This window comes from Lepisosteus oculatus, chromosome 15, assembly GCF_040954835.1.
Source record: "Lepisosteus oculatus isolate fLepOcu1 chromosome 15, fLepOcu1.hap2, whole genome shotgun sequence".
Taxonomy (NCBI): Eukaryota; Metazoa; Chordata; class Actinopteri; order Semionotiformes; family Lepisosteidae; genus Lepisosteus; species Lepisosteus oculatus.
The window spans coordinates 20,448,494-20,472,002 of NC_090710.1; the positions used below are offsets into that span (position 1 = coordinate 20,448,494).

A 23,509-nucleotide genomic window follows, 5' to 3' on the forward strand; every position below is an offset into this window, starting at 1 on the left:
AGATTTTCTCTGTTTTTTTTTCCCCCCCAAATAAGGTTTCAGTTGTATTGGCAGAATTGTCCATTCATTTCTCCATTTTTTTTTCCCTCTTTGACAGAGTTTCTAAATTGCCGGTCTTAATAATGACAGAGAATTTTCAAGATTTCCACAAGTGACGTAAACTAATATTCCCTTGCTTCCTGTAAGATTAATTCTGGAATTTACCTTTTCTTTGCTGCGCCTACATTGTCATTGCAGAGGAAAGATTGACGCTGCAATATATTCTAAATAGTCACAATTTGTGCATTTGGACATTTTTTGATTCAGAACTAAAGCAAACAAATCGCTGTGTTGATGATAAAAAAGTGAGAAGATGGAGAGAAATTGCTGCATTGCAAATTTTGTTTTCAAATAATGTCAAGCTACTCCCAGTAAAGTGCCAGTTAAATATATGAATGGCATTAGGTTACTTTTTTGCTGAAGATCAGGGTTCCTTTGTCTGCCTTCCCTTTCTTCATTAAGACTGAGAAAGGGGGTAGTTTAACATACTTTTCAAGCTGGGTAATGCTGTTATGCGCTACTGTTTCCTGCTTTTTTGAAGCTGCTTTTCAGCTTGTCCTCTGGGGACTTTTGAATAGGCTTGAGTTACTGTGCAAACCCTCCTCGGGGGTACACGACGCCCCACTAATGCAGCCAACAGGAGCCCTTTTTGCTCTCTTGTCGCTCCGGGTTCTCTGATCCATTTTAACCTTTTGCCCCCCCGAAAGCCTGGGAGGGGCCTGTGAGAGCAGGTGACTGATGAGTACTGTCAATACGGCCCACTGATAATATGCATATTAGCTCTAGCGCCCCCCCATCACCACCACCACCACACACACCCGCCTTTTTTTTTTTACTCTGATGCAAATAAGCCATTGCTCATTCAGGGTTAGCTCCAGTGCTGCTCTGTCAGCATGGGCTTTGTTGTTGGCTGTCTGTGCGATTCAAGAAAAGCAACTTGTTCATTAAGAGTTAGGAAGTGAGGAACCACACAGCACATCTTGCTGAACTCCGGGTCCAATCAGTCAGGACGAGGTGAGGAACGGAACTCTTGTTTATGCATAAACTGAATCTTTTGTTTTGTGGTGAGTTTTGACTGCTTTGTGCAGTGTCTGTCTTGCAATTTGGCTTATTCTCACATGTGGCTGGTAATGAAAGATATCTTAATAGTTGGAACCTTGTTTTTGGAATTGGGAAATTCCCTTTTACTTGGGAGTTACATGTGCTTTTGCATTTATTTTCATGCATGACAAGAAAATTGCTGTTGACTCATTGTTAAGCTGTTGCTTGTCAGAGCTTCTAACTTTGTATCTATGGCTTGTGAGTTGACTTTACTGAATGCCTTTTTGATAGATTACCTTTTTTTTGATAGATTACCTCTGTGTTTTTGGAACCGATAATTAAATGAAGCATCTCTATATTTTGTAGAAATCTGAAGTGAGCGCAGTAGTCCACAGAGATGGTGTTTTGTACCATTGCTATATCATTGGAAAAAGCACCTTGGAGAATATACTGACCAACACTGGGGAACTTGATCTATCTGTGTTGTTTCTCTGATGCTTTTTTGATTAGACAATATAGGGCCACGCAGAGGATGTAATTTGATGTAATTATTTACATTGAGAGGGGATGTGTTTTTTTTTATGAACACAGCATAAAAGCATTACTAGCAACATTATAATTTATGAGCAATTTTGATTAATGAAATTTTGTTTGTGTCTTTCTGTCAGAAATTTAGGACCTAAACCATGATGGATTTTTTTTTTAGAAGAAGACAAAGAATAGGCTTTAAGTTGTAACTAATATTTTGGTGTATTACACTCTACAGATGGTATTGTTTTATTGAACTCCCTCTGGGCAATATGACGAGTGCCATACAATACTCAAGCCAATTCAGTGCAAACGCAGATCACTGACATGTGGTTGTGATTTGCACTAAAGTGAAGAATATCAGCAATGTCAGACATAAAATGGGAATCAACAACAAGAATAGAATCAGAATTAGTCAAATGTAAATATTTTCAATAATGTAATGAACACAGAAGTATTCCTGTCTCCAGCAGACTTCTTACCAGAACCAATCGCAAACCCAGCGTCTCTTTTTCAGCATGCAGGTCAGTAGGTCAGATGGAAATGAAGTCATCATGATCAGCTCCATATGCCTGTTTAATACTGCAGGAGGATGTTTATGGAAATGTGCTTGTGAGCCCAGCTTTTTTTATCTGCAGTACTTGAGCAGTTGCTTAATTCCCACTCTTAAGACCTGAAGCATGAGCGAGAAGAGGAAGATTTGGGGCACCAGAACCAAGCTTCAGCAATGAGCCTTACACTCTGTGTGCTGACTGAGCTCTTACAATCCACAGAGCTTAACAAAACGAGCCCGAGGAGCTCAAACACTCCTCTGTTCTGAGCTCCACTTAGCCAGTGTCCTCTCTGCTTTCTACTCCCAATTAGTGCTGATCTGATCAAACTGGGAGAGGGTTTCAAAGCGCAGGCAGCCATTAGTTTTCACTCTGAATGTAGCTGCATAGCGCTGGGTTATACTTGTTGTGTGGCTATGTGTAATATATGTGGTTGGAGCACTTTTTTTTTCCACAGTCTCCGTGGTCTTCAAAGGAATCATTGGATTCATATCCAGATTCTAGTCAGAGCTGCTTATTGTATGAAGTTTCAAACTGTTGTCTAAAACAAAAGAGGAAAGGATCTCGGAAAGGAGGAATCATGCTCATTAGAGGACATTCCAGTTGTCGAAGCTGCTTAATTCCATTTCTTAACTCATTTTCATAACACAAAAGCTACATTTAAAACATTTAATTCATGTTTGAATAAGGATCATTATTCAGCATTCAAAATATAATTCCCACCAGGCATTACAACTGCTCATCGTGTTGTAAATGAATTTGTTTTATTTGGTTTCAAATTACTGCCAAATCTGTTGTACATTAGTCCTAAAAACTGACATACTACAGCTCCTGAAGAATCTCAACTTACTTGATTCGAAAGAATGTGTTTTTTTCCTTTTACATTTGAGTTTTATTTCTTCACCTTTTTAAAATGTAACATTCTAAAAGAATCTGTTAACACTCACATCAAGCTTCCAGTAGAAGTAGACTTCTTTTTTGCTAGCCAGCAGACCTCTTGGCCTCAATACGAAGGTAAAAACACCGAACTTTGTTGTACCTTCCCAGGCTCTCAGTAGTTTTCACAAATACATTAAGCTAAAGGCTGCTTGTGTGTGTACATCTGCGTATTATTTACACAATCTTGAGAAGGATTTTGATGGTAAAGCAAAGGTTGTTCTGCACCCCAAGCCTTGATGCTTAGTGTATTTTGCCTTTGTTAAATTTTAAAAAATTTAAAAAATGAAGAGTAAGGTTACAAATACTCGTATTACTCCTTACAAAAAGGATTGTTATGAGGATGTATACTATTTACAACACTGATTTTTGTAGACAGCCTTTTCAAAAACTAACTTAGAAGTTCAGAAATTGGCTGCATTTCTGAAGTGGATCTTGTGTGAATTGGTCTTCAAAAACGTTACAGGTATTGGATAGTGGTGGTTTAGCACAAAATTAATTTTCGTTGCAGATTAGGTGTCACATTTTCTGGAATAGCCACTTGCGTATACTTTCAATGTTGTTTACTTCCGTTTCCTAGACCAAAGCAACAGAAAAGTGATTCTGAGCTGTACTCATAGCTCAGGCCGAGGTTTTCAAACTGTGAAACTTGTGAGACCACAGTCATTCTTGCTTTTTTCAGAATAGGTGAGAAATGAATGCCAGCTAAGAATGACTATGGAGTTTTTGTCTGCTGTTTAGTGCTACCACAGCCAGGCTGAGGACTCCCAAGGGAGCTGGGATTTAAAGCTCGTTACAACCCCTAATGAACAGGGGGGAGGTGCACCTTGAAACAAAAGACTTATCAGTGAACCAGAGCTCTCCACAGTGGCAGACCAGGGGGAGTGCTGCATACCAGCAAGTTTCAAAACTTTGAGGAAAGTTGTAAAAAGGGAAAGGGATCTTGCTGAATGCTCTTTTCCGTTTGGTTTCAGGTAACCATTTGTTTTCAACAGGGTTTTTCTTTTATCTGTTTAATTAGGTTGATGCTTTTAGTGCAGTACCCCAGAAAGCTGACTGGAGTTAAAAACTAACAATCAAAAAAATGGTCTTTCAGGAAATAAAGTGCTGTACTTCAAGTACAGCTGGGTCTCTGGTTGAAACTCGGGTTATTAAATTGAAAGGCTGAGGTTTCAGAGACTACGACTCAAAGAATGAAGATTAAAGCTTCATTCTGTCAATTTTTTGCATGCATAAAGTGTATGGGCTGGCTGCTGACTTTTCCTTGGCTACATTTTTAATGCACTTTAGTGCAGCTATTGATTTCTGTGCATGCAGGCCTCACTTTAAAAAGCCAAGCGTGATCTACTTGTCAGTATCTGTTTAAGCAGTGCTTCAGCCCTGCTTCTGTACTTCTCATTGTAATGAATGGCATGTCTTTTTGTGGTTTAAAATATATATTAATTAGTGAACAGATGAACAGCTGCTATTCCTGGTGCATTACCTACTACTCCTGCTTTTACTTTAAAACTGCAGAATTTATGGCTAGATTGTGCTTGAGGGTATTGATATTTTTCTGCTCTTTAAAATCTTACAATGCTGTCTGGTTAATGTATGTTTAAAATGTCCTTCTGCATAGTCTAGGGAGCTTTATTTATGTATGTGTGTCAACTCGGGGGCAGAAAGCATATGTAAAAACTGAACGGGGGTGGGGGGAGGCTTCCCTGCTTATCATAACAGACACCCTGGCAGTTCTCTTTTTCTCGCATTTGGGTGTCGTTTTTCCGTTGGACGTGGTGCTCACATTTCGTTTCATTTCGTCCTGTTTTCAGTCACGCTTCCAAAGAGCCTCCCAGCATCCGTGTCCTCGCCTACCAAGCCCACAAGACGCTCCATGCAGTCACCCCACAAGCTCCCTCCGCTGCCCCCCCTGCCTGTCAGGAAGGGGGTTCGGGGGCGCAGGCCGAAGAGCGAGACCCTGGCCTTGTTGAAAGCAGCAGCCGAGGCAGCGGCAGCACAGAACAGCGCTGTGACCCAGAGCACGGCGGCCAAGACTACCTCCAGTACACACCACTCCCCCAAACCCAAAAAGAAAGGTCCGAAGCCCGGGAGCAAGGTACCGTTAAAAAGCCGCCATTGTGATTCAAATGGATCCACGGATTCATAAGGCTAAATCTGGATCAACACCTTGGGCAAGGGGTTGTTGTCGTCTCTGTTACACCACTTAGCACTGAAATTAACTGTTGCTTTTTTTATCCATTGAGGTTTTTTTTTGGGTGCATGTGTGTTTTTTTTTTATTCTTGTCCTGCTGGTCAAATTATATTTTAGCAATTAACGACTCCAGACCGTCTCTGTCTTTCAGAGGAAGCCACGAGTGGCCCAGGGCCCTATCCCATCAGGCACTTCCACAGTTGCTCCTGAAACAAAGCTGAACAGCACTCAGGTACAGAAGGAAGGGCCTAACCACCTCAACTCAAACCCTGCGGTCATCTCTACAGGTAAAAAAAAAAGAAAACAGAAGACCAGCCCAAGTAATTGGTCAAAAGGAACTACATCTTTGTTTCTGCTTTGCTTAATGTTTAGGAGGGAGGGACAATAATCAAGTTCAATCAGGTGTAGATATCAATAATTTGCAGTCACTCCTGACATCATTTCCTCTCCTAAAACACTATAAATACTGTACATGATCCCCTTTTCTCTCTCTCTCACAAACACCTTCTTGCATCCCACCTCCACCCCATCTCTACCTCTGCAGCTGCCCCTTGGTCATCCCTCACTCTGTATGGGGGTCCCAGCCTCCTCGTCCTTTGGCCAGGAGGTCAGCCCTCAGCCAAGCGGGTTAAGCCAAATTTGGACTAAACACTCTATAATCCTTTCAGTGCACTTAATGCTTGAGTGGTGTTATTCCTGGTGCGTGTATTCATGTAGAGGTTTCGCTGTACCAGGCCCGAAGATTCTGGGCTGTGTTTGGCCTGAGACTGCCTGCTCCAGTCTGACCCGTCTCCTTGCTGGTTTGCAGTGTGTGTGTACGTGAACAAGCATGGCAACTGTGGACCTCACTTGGACCGGAAGCAGGTGCAGCAGCTGCCAGATCACTTTGGTCCGGGCCCGGTCAACGTGGTGCTGCAGCAGGCTGTGCAGGCGTGTGTGGACTGCGCCTACCAGCCCAAGACTGTTTTCAACTTCCTCAAGGCGGGCCATCATGGAGGAGAGCTCATCTCAGGTACCCTTGCCACTGCAGCCCAGCCCTCGCCACCGTTACGGAAACATAAATCCTCAGTCCAGTGTGCTGACCCGAATGGAAAATACTTGATTGGAAAATACAGGTGTATATTAAAATCCTCTTGGGTCTGTAGGGGTGTTCGGGGTGTATTCCAAACAGTAAAAAGAAAAACAGAACTTGTCGTGGGTTCAGCCACTTTGTGGGCATTTACGTGGTTCTGGTAGGAACAGTAAAAACCAATTTCCAGTTTGAACTGGTAAAAGAGATCGTTTTTCCACCGTGAACCACACATTTTCCTCTGACACCAGGATCTGTATTGTAAGTCACAGCTAAACAGGTTTCTGGAGGTGTGTGCATGAATAATAATAACATCAATAATAATATTATTATTATTATTATTATTATTATTATTATTATTATTATTATTATTATTATATTGACTCACCACACATCAGCTATCAGTTGGGAGGACAACCGAGTGATCAGGCCAATTCATAGATGTGGATTATTAGAAGACCATGATTAGTAAGGGATAGGAGGGGATTTGGCCAGGTCACCAGGGTAACACCCCTACTCTTTTCAAGAAACACATTGGGAATGTGTTTAATGACCACAGAGAGTTAGGACCTAGATTTTACATCTTATCTGAAGGACGGCATCTCTTTTTTTACAGTACCGTGTCTCCATCACTATACTGGGGCATTAGGACCCACAAAGACCACAGGGTGAGCGCCCCCTATTGGTCTTTTATTGCAGTAATGCCAATAGAAAAATGGAAGAAAAATTTGTGTTGTGTGGGTATGATCATGTAGAATTGTGGTCTTGAGAAATAATAGATCAAAGAGCCTGTAGCCTAATCTATGTCATAGATTATAATCAAGTCCAAGGCAAAAATAAAAAATATCTACAATCAGGTCTATTAACATAGAAAAGTTAGGTTTTTATCAGGATGGAAAAAGACAGCAAAAAACGGAAGCTTCTTTAATCTCTCTTATTGTAATGAGAACTGACAGCTTCCACATAAGCTGGTTTTAAAGTGGTGGATTGAGTTTCTTCCCAGGGGTCGTCACACGAGTAAAGCCTGCAAGCTCAGCTCTGTTCTGCCATCTGCTGTATCCTGGCTTTCTATTCTTTGCTTAACTGATGTCTGTCCTATCCACAATAAGAGAACTTAGTAACATGTGACACTGTCCAGCTTTTTGAGAGACACATAATCGCTGTATTTTAGGAATCTGATGTACTGTATATATGGGCCAAGAGTATAAATGTCCTAGTAACAAATGTTACTCTTATAAAAGAAAACATTTGTAAGAAGTCCTTTGTCCCCTCTGCAATAAAACTACTCAATGAAGGTATGTTAATATATTCCCCCGCTGCCTATTTATTTATCCACCTGTCTGTGTATCACACACTGTTGTTGTGATTTCATATGGTTTTATGTGACTTATGTTTTGCTTGTGTGTTTTGTACTTCTGTGGGAGAAGCCAAAGACAAATTTCCACAGCAGTGGACAATTAAGTATCTACCTATCAAATTATTTTAAGAAGTTATTGTAGATTTGTAGTAATCAGAAATCCTTAATTTGACCATTAATGTCTGATACATTTACATTGCATGTATCTTTAGAATTACTGAAAAGGTGTAAATCGATTGCTGCAGAAAAGCAAACTCATGATTTTTTTCCCCCAAGAATTTGACATGGGATGATTGCTGTTGAAACAGGTTTTGTGCACCTAGTTTTCCCTTCAGCTCTGCAAGTGTGATTTTTTTTTTCTCACTTCTTATTAACACCTTTCTATGGAACTGTCAGATTTTCAACAATGAGATTTACACCCTGGGATTTGTTTTATTTGTAATACTGACAAAAGTACAAAAGCTTAAAAAAAAAGCTTTCTGTCTTCATTGTTCTTTTTTTTTCAGGACAGTGTGTCAGTGTGCAGAATTGAAAAGGTGTGAAAATGCAGATTATGTATTTTTAGAGGTGCAGAACAAAAAGAAAACTAAACGGAGCTAAAGACAGGAAATCAATATGGAGAAAAGTGCAAAAAGTAGCAAAAGAAATGACTACCTTCACTAGTATTCCTCCTGCTGAAAGGTGTGCTTAGGACTGACCGCTCGTTTTTTGGCCTCTGTCTCTCAGCCTCGTTTGATGGAGGGAAACACCTGGTGCAGCTGCCCTCGGTGAACAGCGCTTCCTTCGTCCTGCGCTTCCTGGAGATGCTGTGTCACAACCTGCAGTGCGAGAACCTCTTCAGCAGTCAGCCCTTCAGCCCCTATGTGGCCGCCGTCCACGGGCACAGCACTTACGACAGGAACAAGTCGGGTAAGGCCCTGGGGGTGGGGGGACCTTGACCCGCCTCCTGCGCATTGTTCGTTTAGTCGGCGGAAATTATGACGAAAATGTTCGTCAACGACCTGTTTCTTCATTCTAGTTAACAAAGGCGAAACGCTCACAAAAATAATCCACAATGACGATGACGAAGACTTAAATTGTTTTGCATTTTTGTTTGAATGAGTTAAGACAACGTAACCTGTTTGACTCATACTGAAATTAATTTTGTCTCATTTCACCGTTTGCGCATTAACGGTCCGTCTGTAAAACAGCAGGTTGTCCGTAATGGGCTGTGGCTAAGTGGACTGCGTAGTGCCTCAGGGCTACTAATGTGTGAGAATCACAAGTATTGGGGTGTGCCACTTTCTCTCCTCTTCTCTTTTGTTTTTAAGTGTCCCTTATTTCTAGCGGGTCTTTTTGACACCTCACCTCACCTTGACTGTCATGAAGTTTTATTGTTTCTTAATTGATTTGTACCCAGATAAACAATGAGATGTATATGCCGTGCTAAGATTAAATATTTAAACTATTACGTTTTTTACAACAAAAGGTCACAAAACTCAAGAAATGCTTGTGGTTCTTCATGCTTTCAGCTGGAAGAAAAAGATCTGGAGTGAGGCAGTACTTTATATAGGAAGTGAATCAGAAAAGAGTATTTCTACAAAACATGAGTTGCAGCATTCCAGACACTTATGCATTAAAACATCAGTTTTATGCACTGTAGCTAGTCAACAAATTAACCAGAAAATGAAGCAAGAATAAACTGTGTTTTACACTTTGCATTTCAGGAAATCACTGTTTTTTTTCTTGGCTAGAGATTAATGTGTTCAAAACATGAAATTTGGTCAAACACTCTAAATTCACTGCATTTCAGCTTCGTGAATGTGATTTTTATTATTTTAAGTGAGTCTGTAAAATACTTTTTGTGTATTGTTTTATTTCACAGCACTTAATAACCAATAGAAAATAATGTTCTTTAATTACATGTAGTTTGTTCGTGTGGCTGAGAGTTAAGATTAATGTGAAAATATTATTGTAACGCCAACATCTTACAGTGCGTGCAGGTATTTATTTCCCATTTATATATTTCTTCAAAAGAATGTAGAGTGAAAGTGTTGTGACACACCTGAAACATGATACTAGCACAACATTGTTATCACTTAGACTATGGTAGTCTTTTGGCTGTAATGGCATCAAAATGGCTAGTTGTTATTAATATTATACCAGTGAGTATATATATTGCTTGTCCTGTTTTAATATTTTTAAGTAATTCATGCAGTAATTGCCCTATAGCTATTGCAAATACAGTATTGTCAGGATCCTTGAACCAAATTTTATAATAATGTTGCTTTGAAACTTTATAAAAAGTCACTTTGAAAAAAAAAAAACATAAACAAGTACAGAATTATAATTAACACTACCAAAACAGATTTTCTTATTTGGAAAGATTCGTACAATGTCTCTGTGTTAGATTATTTATTATTAACCCTTTATTGCACAATTATTTCTTGTATTTATATTAACAATTGCTTACACATATAGCGCTTCTCTGGTGAGCGGCTGGCCCCAATAACACTTCTTCCAGCAGCAACCTTAGTTCTTCCCAGGAGGTCTCCCATCCACGTACTGACTAGGCTCATGCCTGCTGAGCTTCAGTGGGCTGCCATTTGTGAGCAGAGTGATATGGCTGCTATTGTCACTTTGAAAAAATAGTTTTTGATATTTTACCTTTCTGGGGATCGATACACTTTAGATTGTGCAACAAAGACTTGTGCTTTTTAACAGAATCTTATCAGATGTGTTAAATATTTTCTTAGAAATACATTTTATAATACTTTCACACATTTTATTTTCCAAATAAATTAAACTACATGACTAAAATGTGACTAAAACTCATTCTATTTTAGTCAGCTAAAAGTAAAACTAAAGTCAAAAGTTAGTCGAATGGAGTAAATTAAAAGTGTTTGACTAGAAAGTGACTACTGTTAATAGACACTTTAGTCGACTTGACTAAAACTATGACTAAATGAAAAACCGGTGACTAAATTAACACTACTCCTGCCTGTTCTCCAGACTGCACATCAGTCCTGGAGATCCATTGGTACCAAGATTTCTTGCCATTCTCACTGTCTCAAATACTTTGTGATGGAGGGGTGTTATAAATATATAAAGAGAATGATGAAGTTATAATGGCTTTGTAGTTGATTGCTCATATATTTTTTGAGGAAGTGTCTGGTTTTCTAAAATAAAGGGGAACATGCCAGCACATTGTCTCCATTACAAGGAGTTGCGCTTATAAGACAAAAAAACACACTAGCAAGTGGACACCAATGAGTTAAAGCCTCAGGGAACAGCTGAGTGCCTTTCCTGATACAAGAAATGTCTTTTTATGGAATGCAAACCTCAAAAACAAAAAAGTGTCCAAAAAGTCAGGAAAATATCCATACATTTTTGTAATGAATTAAAAAAAAACTACAGGATTTTGTATCACTTTATGACCCTCTCTTTGTACTAGCTTAATGCAGTCATCAAAAGAGAAGCGTTTTATATTGAGAGCCAGCATCCCCTCCCCCACAATCACAAAGGGCTTTTGTCAAATAACCAGCAAGCTAGATGCTGTCGAGTTGGCTTCATTCATCCAGTGAGAAACCCCACCAGTATAAACCAGCTGAGCAGGTCCCAGCCCAACACCTGATGCCAGGTGGACAAATGACAGCCTTACTTGTTTGCAAAATGTTAATAACTAGAGCTAATAAATGGGACAAGTGACACTTCTTTTAAAGTAAAAGTAAGAAATTAAATTGAGGCAAGCTTTGGTTATTTCACTGTGAACATTGGAATAATGTAATATATGATATGTTTTAATAGTGATTCTGTTCATTCTAATGCTTCTTTAAATATAATATTCTAATAGTTCAGGTGGGTAGCAGCGTCAGCACGCATAGCCTGCAAAGGAACAAGTGAGCTCACACCTGAAGAAGGCTCCACGACTGAAATGTTGTGTTTCTTTCTTCTCTTTTCAGCAGGGAATAAAGCTATCACTTGTATTATATTAATAATAATGGTTATACTGAATTTCCCAAACTCACACAGGTCAGTGTGATGTGGTGTTTGCCTTTGTGGCATGAGTGTAGTTAATTTGACAATTTGATACAGCTTTGTTCTGTAAAGCAGTTTTAAAGTAGGATTTCCATACCAGCAGTACATTGTACAATTTCCACCTGTAATGCAGCACTGAGCTGAGTAACTCGGCTCCTTAACTTTAGTCAGTTGAAGGCTGTAGCCAGTAAAAAGACTGAGCTGTATAAAGCAGATATTGCTAGTTAGCTTTACAGTGAAAAGTGACAGCTGTTACCATGCTGGTGCCTACAGGTTTTGCAGTGATGTTTGCTGCTCCTAAGACACATCCAATTGGCCATTTTGGTGCAGTGGAAGTTGATGGATCATGTCAATGACATTGGTTTGTGTCCTAATATACTAATAATATGAATTATAATTAGTCGTACAGTGGTTGTGGCTGGCATGTTCAACACCATGTAATGTTACATATAGTTGGCTTGTGGTGAACATGGAAAGTGCCACTAAGAGAGACAGGCCACATCCTGGAAGGCAAAGGATCATTTCAGCAGCACTGGATCTTAATCTTCTGATCCATCTCCATTATCATTTCAGACTACATCAACTACAGCATGAGAAGTTCTAAGAAGAAATAAGCCAAGCATAAGTAGGCTATGCATGCTCAAAGTCCTTTCTTGTAAACATCTCAGAGATTAAGTCACCAAGTTCTGTGGGCCAGAGGACATCTGAGATGGTAGCAGAGAGAGTGGTAGAGCCATTTTTTGAGTGAATTAGTGTTTTGCTCTGGACATACCTGCTAGAAGACCACATATGTGGTCTGATTGTAGCTTCGTTCACACATCTATAAATGGATCAGTCCTGAACATATACTTGGAAGAATCTGCTTTAGCACAAGACTGACATTTCAGTATAGCTCTGAGCAGTGCATTTGTCATCAATCTGCAATCTGCATGACGGTTTTCTAGCAGGGAGTGCAAGTCCACACAATACTATGATTACAATGGAACAGCTTCAAAGAAGCAATCTCAAGGTCTGCATATGGACAGTTTTCTGTTCTTGTCTGAGTCCATTTGGTCATCTATGAGTCCAACTCAACAATGCCTGTAACACAGCTTCACCAGGTTGATGACACTGCATCATGATTCTTCTCTCACTGTTTTTTTTTGTCCACATGTTCTTTGATTTTATTATTCACCCAAGTCCTGGATTCATTTTTTTTAAACTGATGATTCAAGAATTTTTAAAACACTGCGAGGGTTGCTTTTTCTCCAGGTGTAATCTGTCAAAGCAGTGAGGGTAAACCTCTTATGTTTCTTGTCTTGACAGTGAAAGAAGAGACGTCGGAAGCCTTATCAATAAATCGGGGGACCAAGCGCTTTTCAAAGGACTCTCCACCCTACACTGCTCCCCTGTCACCCAAGCTCCTCAGAACAGAGGCTCATCCTTCAGAAGGTACTCAGGGTGATTTTGTTAGGCCATGTCATGCACAAGACAATTTGTGCCTTGCTCTGGGGGGGAAAACTAGTTAATGCCGATTTTCACCATTATACAGAATTCCAGTACCTGCTGCAATGAACAATACATTTTAGCTTTTTACTCTTCTAAGTTTTAAGAAAAGTTTGCTGAAGTCTTTATACTTGGTTTATCATAGTGTTAACTATGCATACTTATAAATAACATATTTGTGTTTAAGTTGCATAAGTGTTTATGAAGTTTTAGCACTTTTCTGAACACAAAAATTCAGTACAGTCAGTTCACCCGGCTCTCTTGTATCTGATTCCACATCTTCCAGCCATTTCAATCTTGACCATCCTCTCCTACTTCTTCCTCCTGGGTGTCCCCCTATAGCTCTTTGGTGGCCTCTACACCACCCCGTCCTTTGGACATGTCCAAGCCATCGTAGTCGTCCTGCCTTAATCGTCGCAGCTAGGTCTTAGTCCTGGTAGTCTCTTCAGTTCATTGTTTGTTCTTGTTCTCCATGTTCCTCTCATCCTCACGGGCCCATATATCTTTCTCAGATCTCTCCTCTCCCAGGTGTTTAGACGGCATTTGTCAGCTTTAATTAGGGTTCACGTTTCTGCACCATATGTAACCACAGGTCTAATAACAGTTTGGTACACAACCTCCAATTAACAACAGCTTTATTAACTTTCTTCCACAAAGACACAGGAGGGGTATAATCAACATTTTTGCTCTCTCAGACCTGCTTTTGGTTCTTTGTAATGGCTGTCATTTGTCTCCTGGATGGCTTTTGTCTAAATGTTACATTATTTTCTACTTATTTAGGGACTTGTGGCTTGATGTTTTATGTTTTAAATAATGAAAAGCTGCTAATATTACAATGGATCAAATTAAACGGAAGCAGAGCAAACCCTTCTGAACTTTCACCACGGTCCAGGTTAAACTATGACAGTCAAAAGACATACGCTTTTTACAGCACAAGTGTTCAGAGACACAACGTGACAGACCCCAGCCTAAAATAAGTGGCTCACGGGGTTAAAACTCGTGACGACACAATGCAGTGCAGTCAAAGTGAAGTCTTTATTGTGGCAAAACCCGCCCTGATACAAGGTTTACTCTTCAAAACTAAACCCAGACACCAAAAACCACTGTGAAGCCCTTTATACATCAAACAGACTTAATTATACCCTTACTTGAGTGAGTACAATGAGTGTGCAATACCTCACCTTTTAACTAATAATTATCATTCACCTCAAACATTGGAGACTTTTGGCGACCTCTTGTGACAGTTCTGCTGAAATTAGTCTTTTCCTGACCTGGCGAGCCACACATGACTTCACTAATGAAGGCAGAGAGGAAGGAGCCAACTGGAAATTAATGTTTCTTTATTTAGAAAGAAATTCAATGTGTTGGCGAAACCAGCTCACGTTATACATAGCCTCTTGGGTCTCGATGGCAAGCGGAATCGCACATCATATGTGGAGGGGTTGCTTCTTCAAACCACTTGGCTCCACCGAATGAATGTCCTAGGTGGTCCGACGTGCCGGAGGTCTGGTTAAGTCCCGCTGAGTCCCTTTGGGTCCCGTCTGGTCTCCCTCCAGCAGAGACACTGCCACACGAGGAGAACGGGATGTTGAAGGAGCAGCGTTTCTCCGAGGAGTCCATGGACTCGGCCTCCAATTCCATGAACCCCAGGCCCCCATCCCTGCGCAGCTCCTCGGAGTACCGCAGCCCGGCCGGTGCCCCCTACTACCCGGGCCACCCCCCGACTCTCCGCCGCCTCGCCTCCACCCCGCCCGAGCTCACCGGCACACGCCTGCACCGACGAGTCGAAGGTGGGCAGAGTAAGAACCTCCTCGGGGTGGGGGGGTGGGGTCTGCTCACAGTTCAGGATCGGACAGTGGAAGAGAAGAATTGGGTATATAATAACTGTGGCGCTTTGCCACAAATGAGTTTGGACCTGAGGAAAAATAACTAGTCTTTGAACAATAATTTACACTTACCTAAAATCGGAACATATTTGTTTTTGTTTCAAAGATTGGTACATCTTTGTTTAATCTAAGACTTGTGATGCCAATTACAGCATGATGGAATTGGAAGGTGGTACGGTAAATATTTGATTTTACATATTTTATTTGATTCTGTTGTTTTGAATAAGTGGGCGATTTTGGAATCCTTTAGTTGAAAATCCTATAACTTCACCATTGAAATACTCCACTTAAGCTTGCATTCTCTCTGTTCACTGTGCGGGTTGCCCAACAACACATTTACAGAAGCTCTTTCCACAAAGTATCTTAATTATACTTTATAGGGTTTAATTCTGTCTGCAGGGCTTCTGCTGCAACAATGCCATCTAGTGGGTAATTTATGACCTTCGTTTTATTAATCATTGAGCAAGAGTCGTTTTGGCATCTTAGTTTTTTTTTAAGAGAGATTCTTAAGGATCTCGACTTGAGCCAAGGAAGACAAATCAGCATGCAAATGGAAATTTCTACACATGATCGGAGTATAAAAGAAATGTAGTGTAGGACAGGGGTTCCCCATACTTGGGAACCCCCACACCTGTGGGCTTTTGTTCTAACCCAGCTCTCACGAACACAGTTGAACTCTTCACTGACTTAATAACAGGATTAATCTAAATTGTTGGACTGCTTTCAGCTCTTAAACATGTTGGGAGGTCCGCTTTAAACTACCGCATTTCATAAGTAACAGAAAATCCCAGTCTTCTGTAAATGTCTGAGTTAAAAAAACTGGCAAATATTCCACTCAAGGGCAATAAGGCTTCCATTAGGTAAATAAACTATGTTGGAAGGAAAAAGCAGGAAGTATGTAGGCCTCTTAGAAACTCTGGATTCTTAGAAACCAGACTTGAAAACCTTTACATCAGTCACATTAAAGTATCCTTTTACCTCTACAGGTAAGCAGTGTACCTCAGTACACAATAACCAAAAAATTCAAAAGCAGTAAATAAATGTTTGTGTTTGTATTGAGCCCCGCTTCAACTTCATTCTGAAGAAACCTGCAATGCATCATATCAAAATGAAGAGTGCAAACATGCCTGGAAGAATTGTGGCAGTTCTGTGTGCTTCTAATGAGCTTGCTGTCATAGAGACACAGGCAGGCTGCTTGATGGGCAATGTTCAGGAGCGCTGTTTCCTGGTTACAGCTCCAGTGCGTGTTGTCTGAAGTCTGTGTGCATTAGGTCTCTCTCTAGTAACCATGGCATGTCTGTGAGTCACGGGAGGCAGATGAGTCTTTGTACCAAGAAACTTTGCAAGGTGAAAAATGACAAAGCTGTCGAGATCCAAAAGGAAAATGTCTTCCTGTATGTCAAAGGTCAGTTTAGTCATGTGCAGGTAAAAAAGGAGCCTCCCAGTAGTAAATACTTAGATCACAAATATTCGTTTTTGGTTCATAGCTCAAGCAAGAATTGCAGTGGCAGTAAAGTACCTCTTCCTTCTGACTGTTTGCACTCTGACTGTTTAGAGTAATGTCTCTTCTGTGGATGAGGAGACCAGATGTTCTATTAACTACTTCATTCCTGAATTGTCTTCTGGACTTGTGCCTTTGACTCAAACAAATAAATGACAAAAATATATTTTTAGCTTTTTAAGTGTTATTGGAGAACACTTCAATGGATCTTGGGTTTACAGTTGGTGGGAGATGTTATCGATATCCCAGGATCTGATCAGTGATGTTGACTCCCTGTTTATAGCAGTTTGGTCTGAACTGGTTAAAATGTCAAGCCATTTTTGAGGCTTAGCCACTGGAGGGTCTCCAACATTCCAGTTTCTTACACGACCTGCTGCCTTCTTGCCTTATCGGGGTGGACTGCTCAGGAAATGGGATGAAAGAGGGGAGTATCCCATCTTCCTCTTCTAATTCCTAGATAAAACAGTAGCATGTGGCTTGTAAATTTTTGGGGAGCTCTAGTGTGCTTAAGCGTAGCTCTTTTTAAATCTTGTAGAAACACTGTGTATCTCACTCCTTTAACAAAAGTAGAAGTGTATGGAGACTGTCTTCAGGAAATGTTTAACAAAAATGTAATTAATTTTTGTGTTCACACATGGCGGCATGTCAGGTGATCGTGATGGCAATCACACAAGTTTTGTTGTCTTTCAGTATGCAGGATGGTGTGAGATGTTCCTTTTGTTGCTTCAGTCTCGGTCATCAGCTGGTGTTGTGTGTGTCCCGCAGCTGCCAGCTCAACAACAGGCCCTGACCCCCAGGCCACAGACGGAGAGCTCCCCCGAATCCCCAGCAAGAGCCCCTCTACCTGGACCATCGAGGAGGTGATGCAGTTCGTGAGGGACGCAGACCCTCGGGCCCTAGCTCCACACGCAGAGCTCTTCAGGAAACACGTGAGTGACCCATCTGCCTCTGCCCTTCGTTTGTCCCCAGGAGTTCTGTTGAGGTTACGTGAAGATCAGATATTTGAGATAAATCCGAAGATCTCAGGCAGAAGCTCAGATCAGTTACTTTAAAATGTGTTTTTCATAGTTGAGCAGCGAAATAACAAAGCAATACACCAAAGAGGGCCAGTCGTGTGACCTTGCACTGTGAAATCATCAGCTTAATTGGTAAAGGCACACAAGGGTTTGAGCCTGAGTTGAGTCTCTAGCCAACTGTGACTGGGGTTTTCCAAGCAGTAAGGCACAGTGGACACCATAGGGCTGGGATTATCTCTAGACCAGCACAGAGTCTCTCATCTCCCACTAAAACAGTGAATACTGTACTGAGAGGTTGTAGGTGGGCAGTAACATCAGCAAGAGTTCAGACATTCCTGTAAGTGGCTATGGAGCTCGTGACGTGTCCCACGATGAAAGGCTGGGCAGATAAGAGTCTGTCCTTGTTTGTTTTCCCCGTGTGAGTGCAGTGATATAAGCCAAGGCATATAGGCATAATTGACAGTTCGAATAAGGGTGTGATCTTGGCAAATCAGATTAATTGCCAAGCTGCATCTCTGTGAATGAAGTAGTGTACATAGGTGGCTTACCTTGCCTTGTCATTTATTATCTAGCTGGTTTGTACAAATTCACTTTCAAAGCAGGACATTTCTGAGTTAGTTTCCTATCTCTTTGCTTATGGCAGCCTGAGAGAAATGTGTCCTCTGTGTTCCAGTAGTAACCAGTAAACCACTGTCTGTCTTTTTAGGACACAGTTGTGGTTCTGGGAATTATCATGACTTAAAGAGAAAAGTATCTGATCTTTGTCAAAGAGGCTTTGCTTGTCTGGAACGTACAGCTCTTCCATTTCAATTTGAGAAGTCCTCCATTTAAAGGTATATGCCCAGAAACAAAAGAAGATTGTACTGCTTTCAGAAAGAGTATGCTGGTGAACTTTAGTGGAATGTAGTTGTACTGTAAATGTACTGACATCCTCCTTTTTTAAATGAGTGGTTTACTCTCCTCATGGTGACTTAAATGCAAATGTAAAAATTGTTACATTGGTGTTATTTATCTATTAGTGATTATGATTTTTGCAGTTATCAACATTGATTTATGGTTTACTTATCTCATTCAACTGTACTTATAGTACAAACATAGAACTACATGTTTAGGTAAAGAACAGCTGTACATTAGGAGGAAGGGGAAAGGCAGTTTGGATTGAAAGTATTTAGAAGAGGACAAGATGTAGGCACCTGCTGGCGCTAATCATCTCTTCAAATGAGAGGAGGCCATTCGGCCCACTGTGCTAATTTGGAAATTTGATACTTAAATGAATCTAAAATTTATTTCAGCTGTTTTATGAAAGGGCTCATGTTTTGGTCATTCAGCACCTGGGTGGGAAGTTTGTTCCGCACATACACTGCTCTTTTAATAAACACGTTTTTCTTATTCTCTGTCCTAATGAATTCCCCCTGTGTATCCAATTGTGAACCTTTGTGTCTTTGTTTCACCACTGAGTGTGAAACAGTTCCCTGGATTGAACCTGAACCCCACAGGCTTCTGTATACTTGTATCACATCTCTCAGTCTGCTCTGTTGTAGGGTAAAGAGATTTAGCTCTTTGATGTAGTTTTGCAAACATCTCCTGTTTATATGAATTAGTGCCAACCATGACTGTTCTCTTTGTGTTGCTCCAGCTAAATTTATTACTATAGGAGCACACATGAATACAGAAGACAGAAGGCAGCTTTCATGTCACACTGTACCGATATTCTCAGGTCATCACACAGTTGCTTTGAGGTCCACTTTGAGAAAACAGCCCTTGAGGGTGTTGTAGCTGAAGTCTGTGTTCACCCAGTGGCAAATTCCACAGGATCAGCGATTGTTATGCTGTATTTACCCCGGAGTGCCTGTAACACTACTGAGTGCTGGCAAAGAATTTTATATTCTCTTATTTAAAAGAAGAGAACAGAAAACAAGTCCGTTCTTGACTTTTTCATTCCGTTCTGAATCTTTCTCCGCACAAATTGAGTTTACTTAACTGAGAATTTTCATAGCTCTGTTGTTCATACTCGTTTGGTGCTTTGTTTTTGTTTTTTAATCGATCAGCTGTTCCTAGGGCGCAGAAAGTGAGGCACCCCTCTTAATGTCAGGGGCTGGGACGATCGAATGTCGTACGCGCCAGCGCGATAACGGTGTTTCTGTGTTCGCAGGAGATCGACGGCAAGGCGCTGCTGCTGCTGCGGAGCGACATGGTCATGAAGTACATGGGGCTGAAGCTGGGCCCTGCTCTCAAGCTGTGCTACCACATCGAAAGGCTGAAGCAGGGCAAGCACTAGCTACCCCGCGCTCCTCCCTGCAGTCAGGACAGGCCAGGAGAGCCGGCTGGGGCCTCAGTCCGCTGGAGCTGTCCTGTGAACCAGACACAGTCCAGCTGAAGGGATAACACTCTGGCTCTGTGCTGGCAGGGGCAGTGTTTATCTACACACAACCAGCCAAGATACTAAACATGGTGCACTGCCCGCTGCCTCTTTACAAAGCATCTTTGTAGACTCTTTTATTTATGAACTGCAGAGACCACCATACCTCTCTTTTTTATCAGCAAGTAAAGATGAATAACTTTCACGAAGACAGTTCAACTCAGCTGAAATCCAAAGGATAATCGGTCTAGTGTTTACATTGCATATGTATATTCTTTGTGTGATTTAAAAACAAAAGCATTTGCTAAAGGTACAGTATGCGTACAGTATGCACTGTAGCCCCGAGGATAGAGATTGTTCAGCCAATGTCCTAATTCTAATGAGGCGCAGAGGCTAAATTGAATCAGTATTCCTTTCCTTTTTTTTCTTTTGTAGCTCTTGCTCATTTACAGTGAAATATTGTTTGTGAGGCATTTAATTTGAAAAGCAAGACAAGCATATAAAATGTTTTTTCATCCTGTCTGCTGGACAGCATATAAGCACCAGCCACTCTTTGAGATGGATGTACTCCGATGTTTTAAGCTAAGTGGAAAGTGTCAATGGGATCGTGAAACATCACTCGGATACATTCGTATGGGGGGATTTTGGCTGATCTTTACCTTTTCCATTCCCGGCTTTTCATAATAGGGCTAAACTCCTGGTGAGCTGATTGTACTACATTTCTAGCATAAATAGACATTGTTTGACATTAACAGGTGCTTTCCTGTTGTATTTAATGTAGACTATGACTGGAATTAACTATTATTTTTTGTGGCAGGGGGGGTGATAGATCACATAATGTATAAAACTGCTTTGTATGTGTGAGTTTTTTTTCCTACCATTTTTATGTATAAAAATACAGTAATTGTTTTCTGACATTATCCAGGATCTGAAAAAAACACATCATGAATAATTTATGAATTGAAGGGTAGGAGGAATATGTTTTTGTCCACTCTTTTGAAAGCGCTCTTGAACAAACTGAATGTTATAAAACTTAGTTTTGTATAATTCAGTAGGGTTGGGGCTGATTGTAGACATAACGCTAACATGGCCTTCATGGAGCAGGGCTGCTGCTAAAATAAGCAAAAAAAGCATCAATTGATGCTCATAGAGTAAATAATTTTAAAACAATTAAATCAATCCGAAGATTATCTTCACTCTTGGTGAGATCATTCATGCAGAAGTGCCGCTGGTTAGAACCAGATTCTTCCGGCGTTGTTGTTGTTCCCCTTCCAAATTGGTCCGTTTTTGTAGTGTGCCAGTGGAAAGGGCAGAAATACTGAAAAAACTTCTAGCAATCTAAGGGGTGGATTAGGAAAAGACTGTACTGAAACGAATTGATTTCCAGGAAAAAAGGCTGAATCATAATAACGTACATTTTACACACTGATTACATTTTTCCTACCTTTTTCTAAATATATGGTTAGCCCTTACTGTAATGTTTAGGTAATGACCCTATTGAAGATGCAATTTGTTTTTTTATTATGTTTTTTGTATTTTTTATCTTTATATGCTCAGGCTGTCCACTCTCCTTCAACAGATGATTAATATTTGCCTATTTAAACCACCCTAACATTACCAGAGTCCGGCCACTGTTTGAGATGGATCAGTGTCCACTGTCTCTTCCTTTGGTTGTCATAACCACTGTGGACATTGGCATTGTGGGTTGGATTCGGCAAGCTATGAGAAAACCTGCATGATATGCAGCCCTTTACAAGCCCACTGTGAAAAGACTAGTTGGATGAGTCGCAAGGGCACTGTACTAGGGACAAGTAGAGAAGGAGTTTGTGTGTACTCGCAGATCCCTGGCTGTGCTCCCTAGGTTGAACTAGGTTCCTATGTCTGGAATCGTTGTCAACCCTTAGTGATCAAGGCACAAGCTTTGTGCCTTCAAATTTCTGGCAGCTCGAGTTTATTTCACTTAGGAACCTTGAGTCAGCAGGAGGGCAGTGAGTGTAATGTAGTGACTGGGGAGAGGATTGAGTGCGACCTGACTCAGATGAGGACTTACAGGCAGTGATCCTGGTAGCTTGTGGACAGGAAGTGACCTGGAACTGATTTGCTCCAGCAGGTGGTGATTCACTATGAAAGAAGAGCTTAGAGTACTGTATATCATCTATGAGCAAGCAGCAAATTTGTGGGGAGTGGACAGCCTGAATCATGAGCACAACCTTGAAACCTTACATGTTCTCATAAACTTCTGTTCTCCTGTTTGTATAATGGTGCTACTATGTTTTTCCAAACATGTTTCAGCCCCTGCCTGTGTAGGCTGTGGGGTTCTGAGAGCTGTGAGTACATTTGTTTGGGGAGAAAGAAATATTTGATGTCACATCTTGTGACTGTATAACTCTCAGCTCGAGATTATTCTTTTTTAATTACTATTATTTTTATTATCATGTCTTGGCATTTTTATGGGTTTAACCATGAATTTCAGGGACAAGAATGTAAATTTTTGTAGAAAATAAATATTTTAAACTAATCCTATATATATAAATGAATTTTAGGAAATTTGAGCATTAGAAAAAGCTGTAGAAAATTTTTCTTACTGCCTTTTATACTTCATTGCTTTTAGTTAAAAACAAGATACTGCTTACAAGTACTTGACTGAAATTGCCTTGCTTTATTTTCATATTCCTCAGGTTTAACTAGATGGTGTTAGCCCATATTTCCTTCTGTATAAAGAGCATTTGAGTTTTTCTTGTAATCATACCTTCTACATGTGACTGTATTCTTTTTGCCTTTTGACCAAGTTATGTGCCATAAAATGTGTGTGTGTATATATATACACATCTATTGACACAGTATGTATATCCTGCTTCATGACCATTATTCTTAATTAATAAAGCAAGTGCTTGAACAATGCTTGTATAATAGATCATGCAGGGTTACATTCTTGTCTGCAAGAGTTTTGTCTCAATTTCCATAATGTATTTTTATAAAAAAAAGTGACAGCTTGCACAGTGTGCCTGTTATATATCACATTCTGTTCAATTATATAATATATTTGCATTATCTATTTTTAATACAATGTAGTTATGGTTTCTGTAGTCTTGGTTTTTGCACTGGGTCTCAGTGATGATCATTATCCTTTCATGCATTCTTTCCACACTCTTAAGAGATATTTTGATATGTAAGTTTCAAAAGAATTTATATTCCATTTTGAATACTTTATACCTTTGCTGGCTTGGTTCAGCACTGGTAGGAGTCAGTTCCTGGGGCATTCTCTTATTACATCCTTGAAGTATATTAATTATTATTACTCCGAAATTCTGAAATAAAATTAAGAAGGTCTAAGGTGAAACAAAGTGTAAACAATAATGTATAAACAGAAACTAAAATAGTTCTTAAATGTTTTGTATTTTTTTTGTAGAATGAGGATGGGCATCCTTGTTTTTCATACCCTGCAAGTACAACAGTACTTACAGGAGGGTTAATGCCATCCTAAGGCATGGCACATCTCCAATGGAAGCCTGTATGTGTGCTGTTTTACCAAG

At 40.4% G+C, this 23,509-nt stretch overlaps 1 protein-coding gene across 4 annotated transcripts in view; it reads left to right on the plus strand.

Annotated features, from left to right (window-relative positions):
• Nucleotides 1-22,877, plus strand: part of scml2 (Scm polycomb group protein like 2) — a 58,591-nt gene extending 35,714 nt beyond the window's left edge. Inside the window, exons 8-15 of one of the 4 annotated variants that reach the window (XM_015363903.2) lie at nt 4,907-5,190; nt 5,438-5,573; nt 6,095-6,298; nt 8,439-8,621; nt 13,035-13,160; nt 14,774-15,013; nt 17,367-17,530; nt 19,770-22,877. In XM_015363903.2, the coding sequence (XP_015219389.1) occupies nt 4,907-5,190; nt 5,438-5,573; nt 6,095-6,298; nt 8,439-8,621; nt 13,035-13,160; nt 14,774-15,013; nt 17,367-17,530; nt 19,770-19,895 (1,463 nt within the window). In that variant the 3' untranslated portion in view covers nt 19,896-22,877. Of the gene's footprint in view, nt 1-4,906; nt 5,191-5,437; nt 5,574-6,094; nt 6,299-8,438; nt 8,622-13,034; nt 13,161-14,770; nt 15,014-17,366; nt 17,531-19,769 lie in introns of all 4 variants that reach the window. The other 3 variants (XM_015363902.2, XM_015363905.2, XM_015363904.2) reach the window with 3 other exon arrangements.
• Nucleotides 22,878-23,509: the final 632 nt, after the last annotated feature.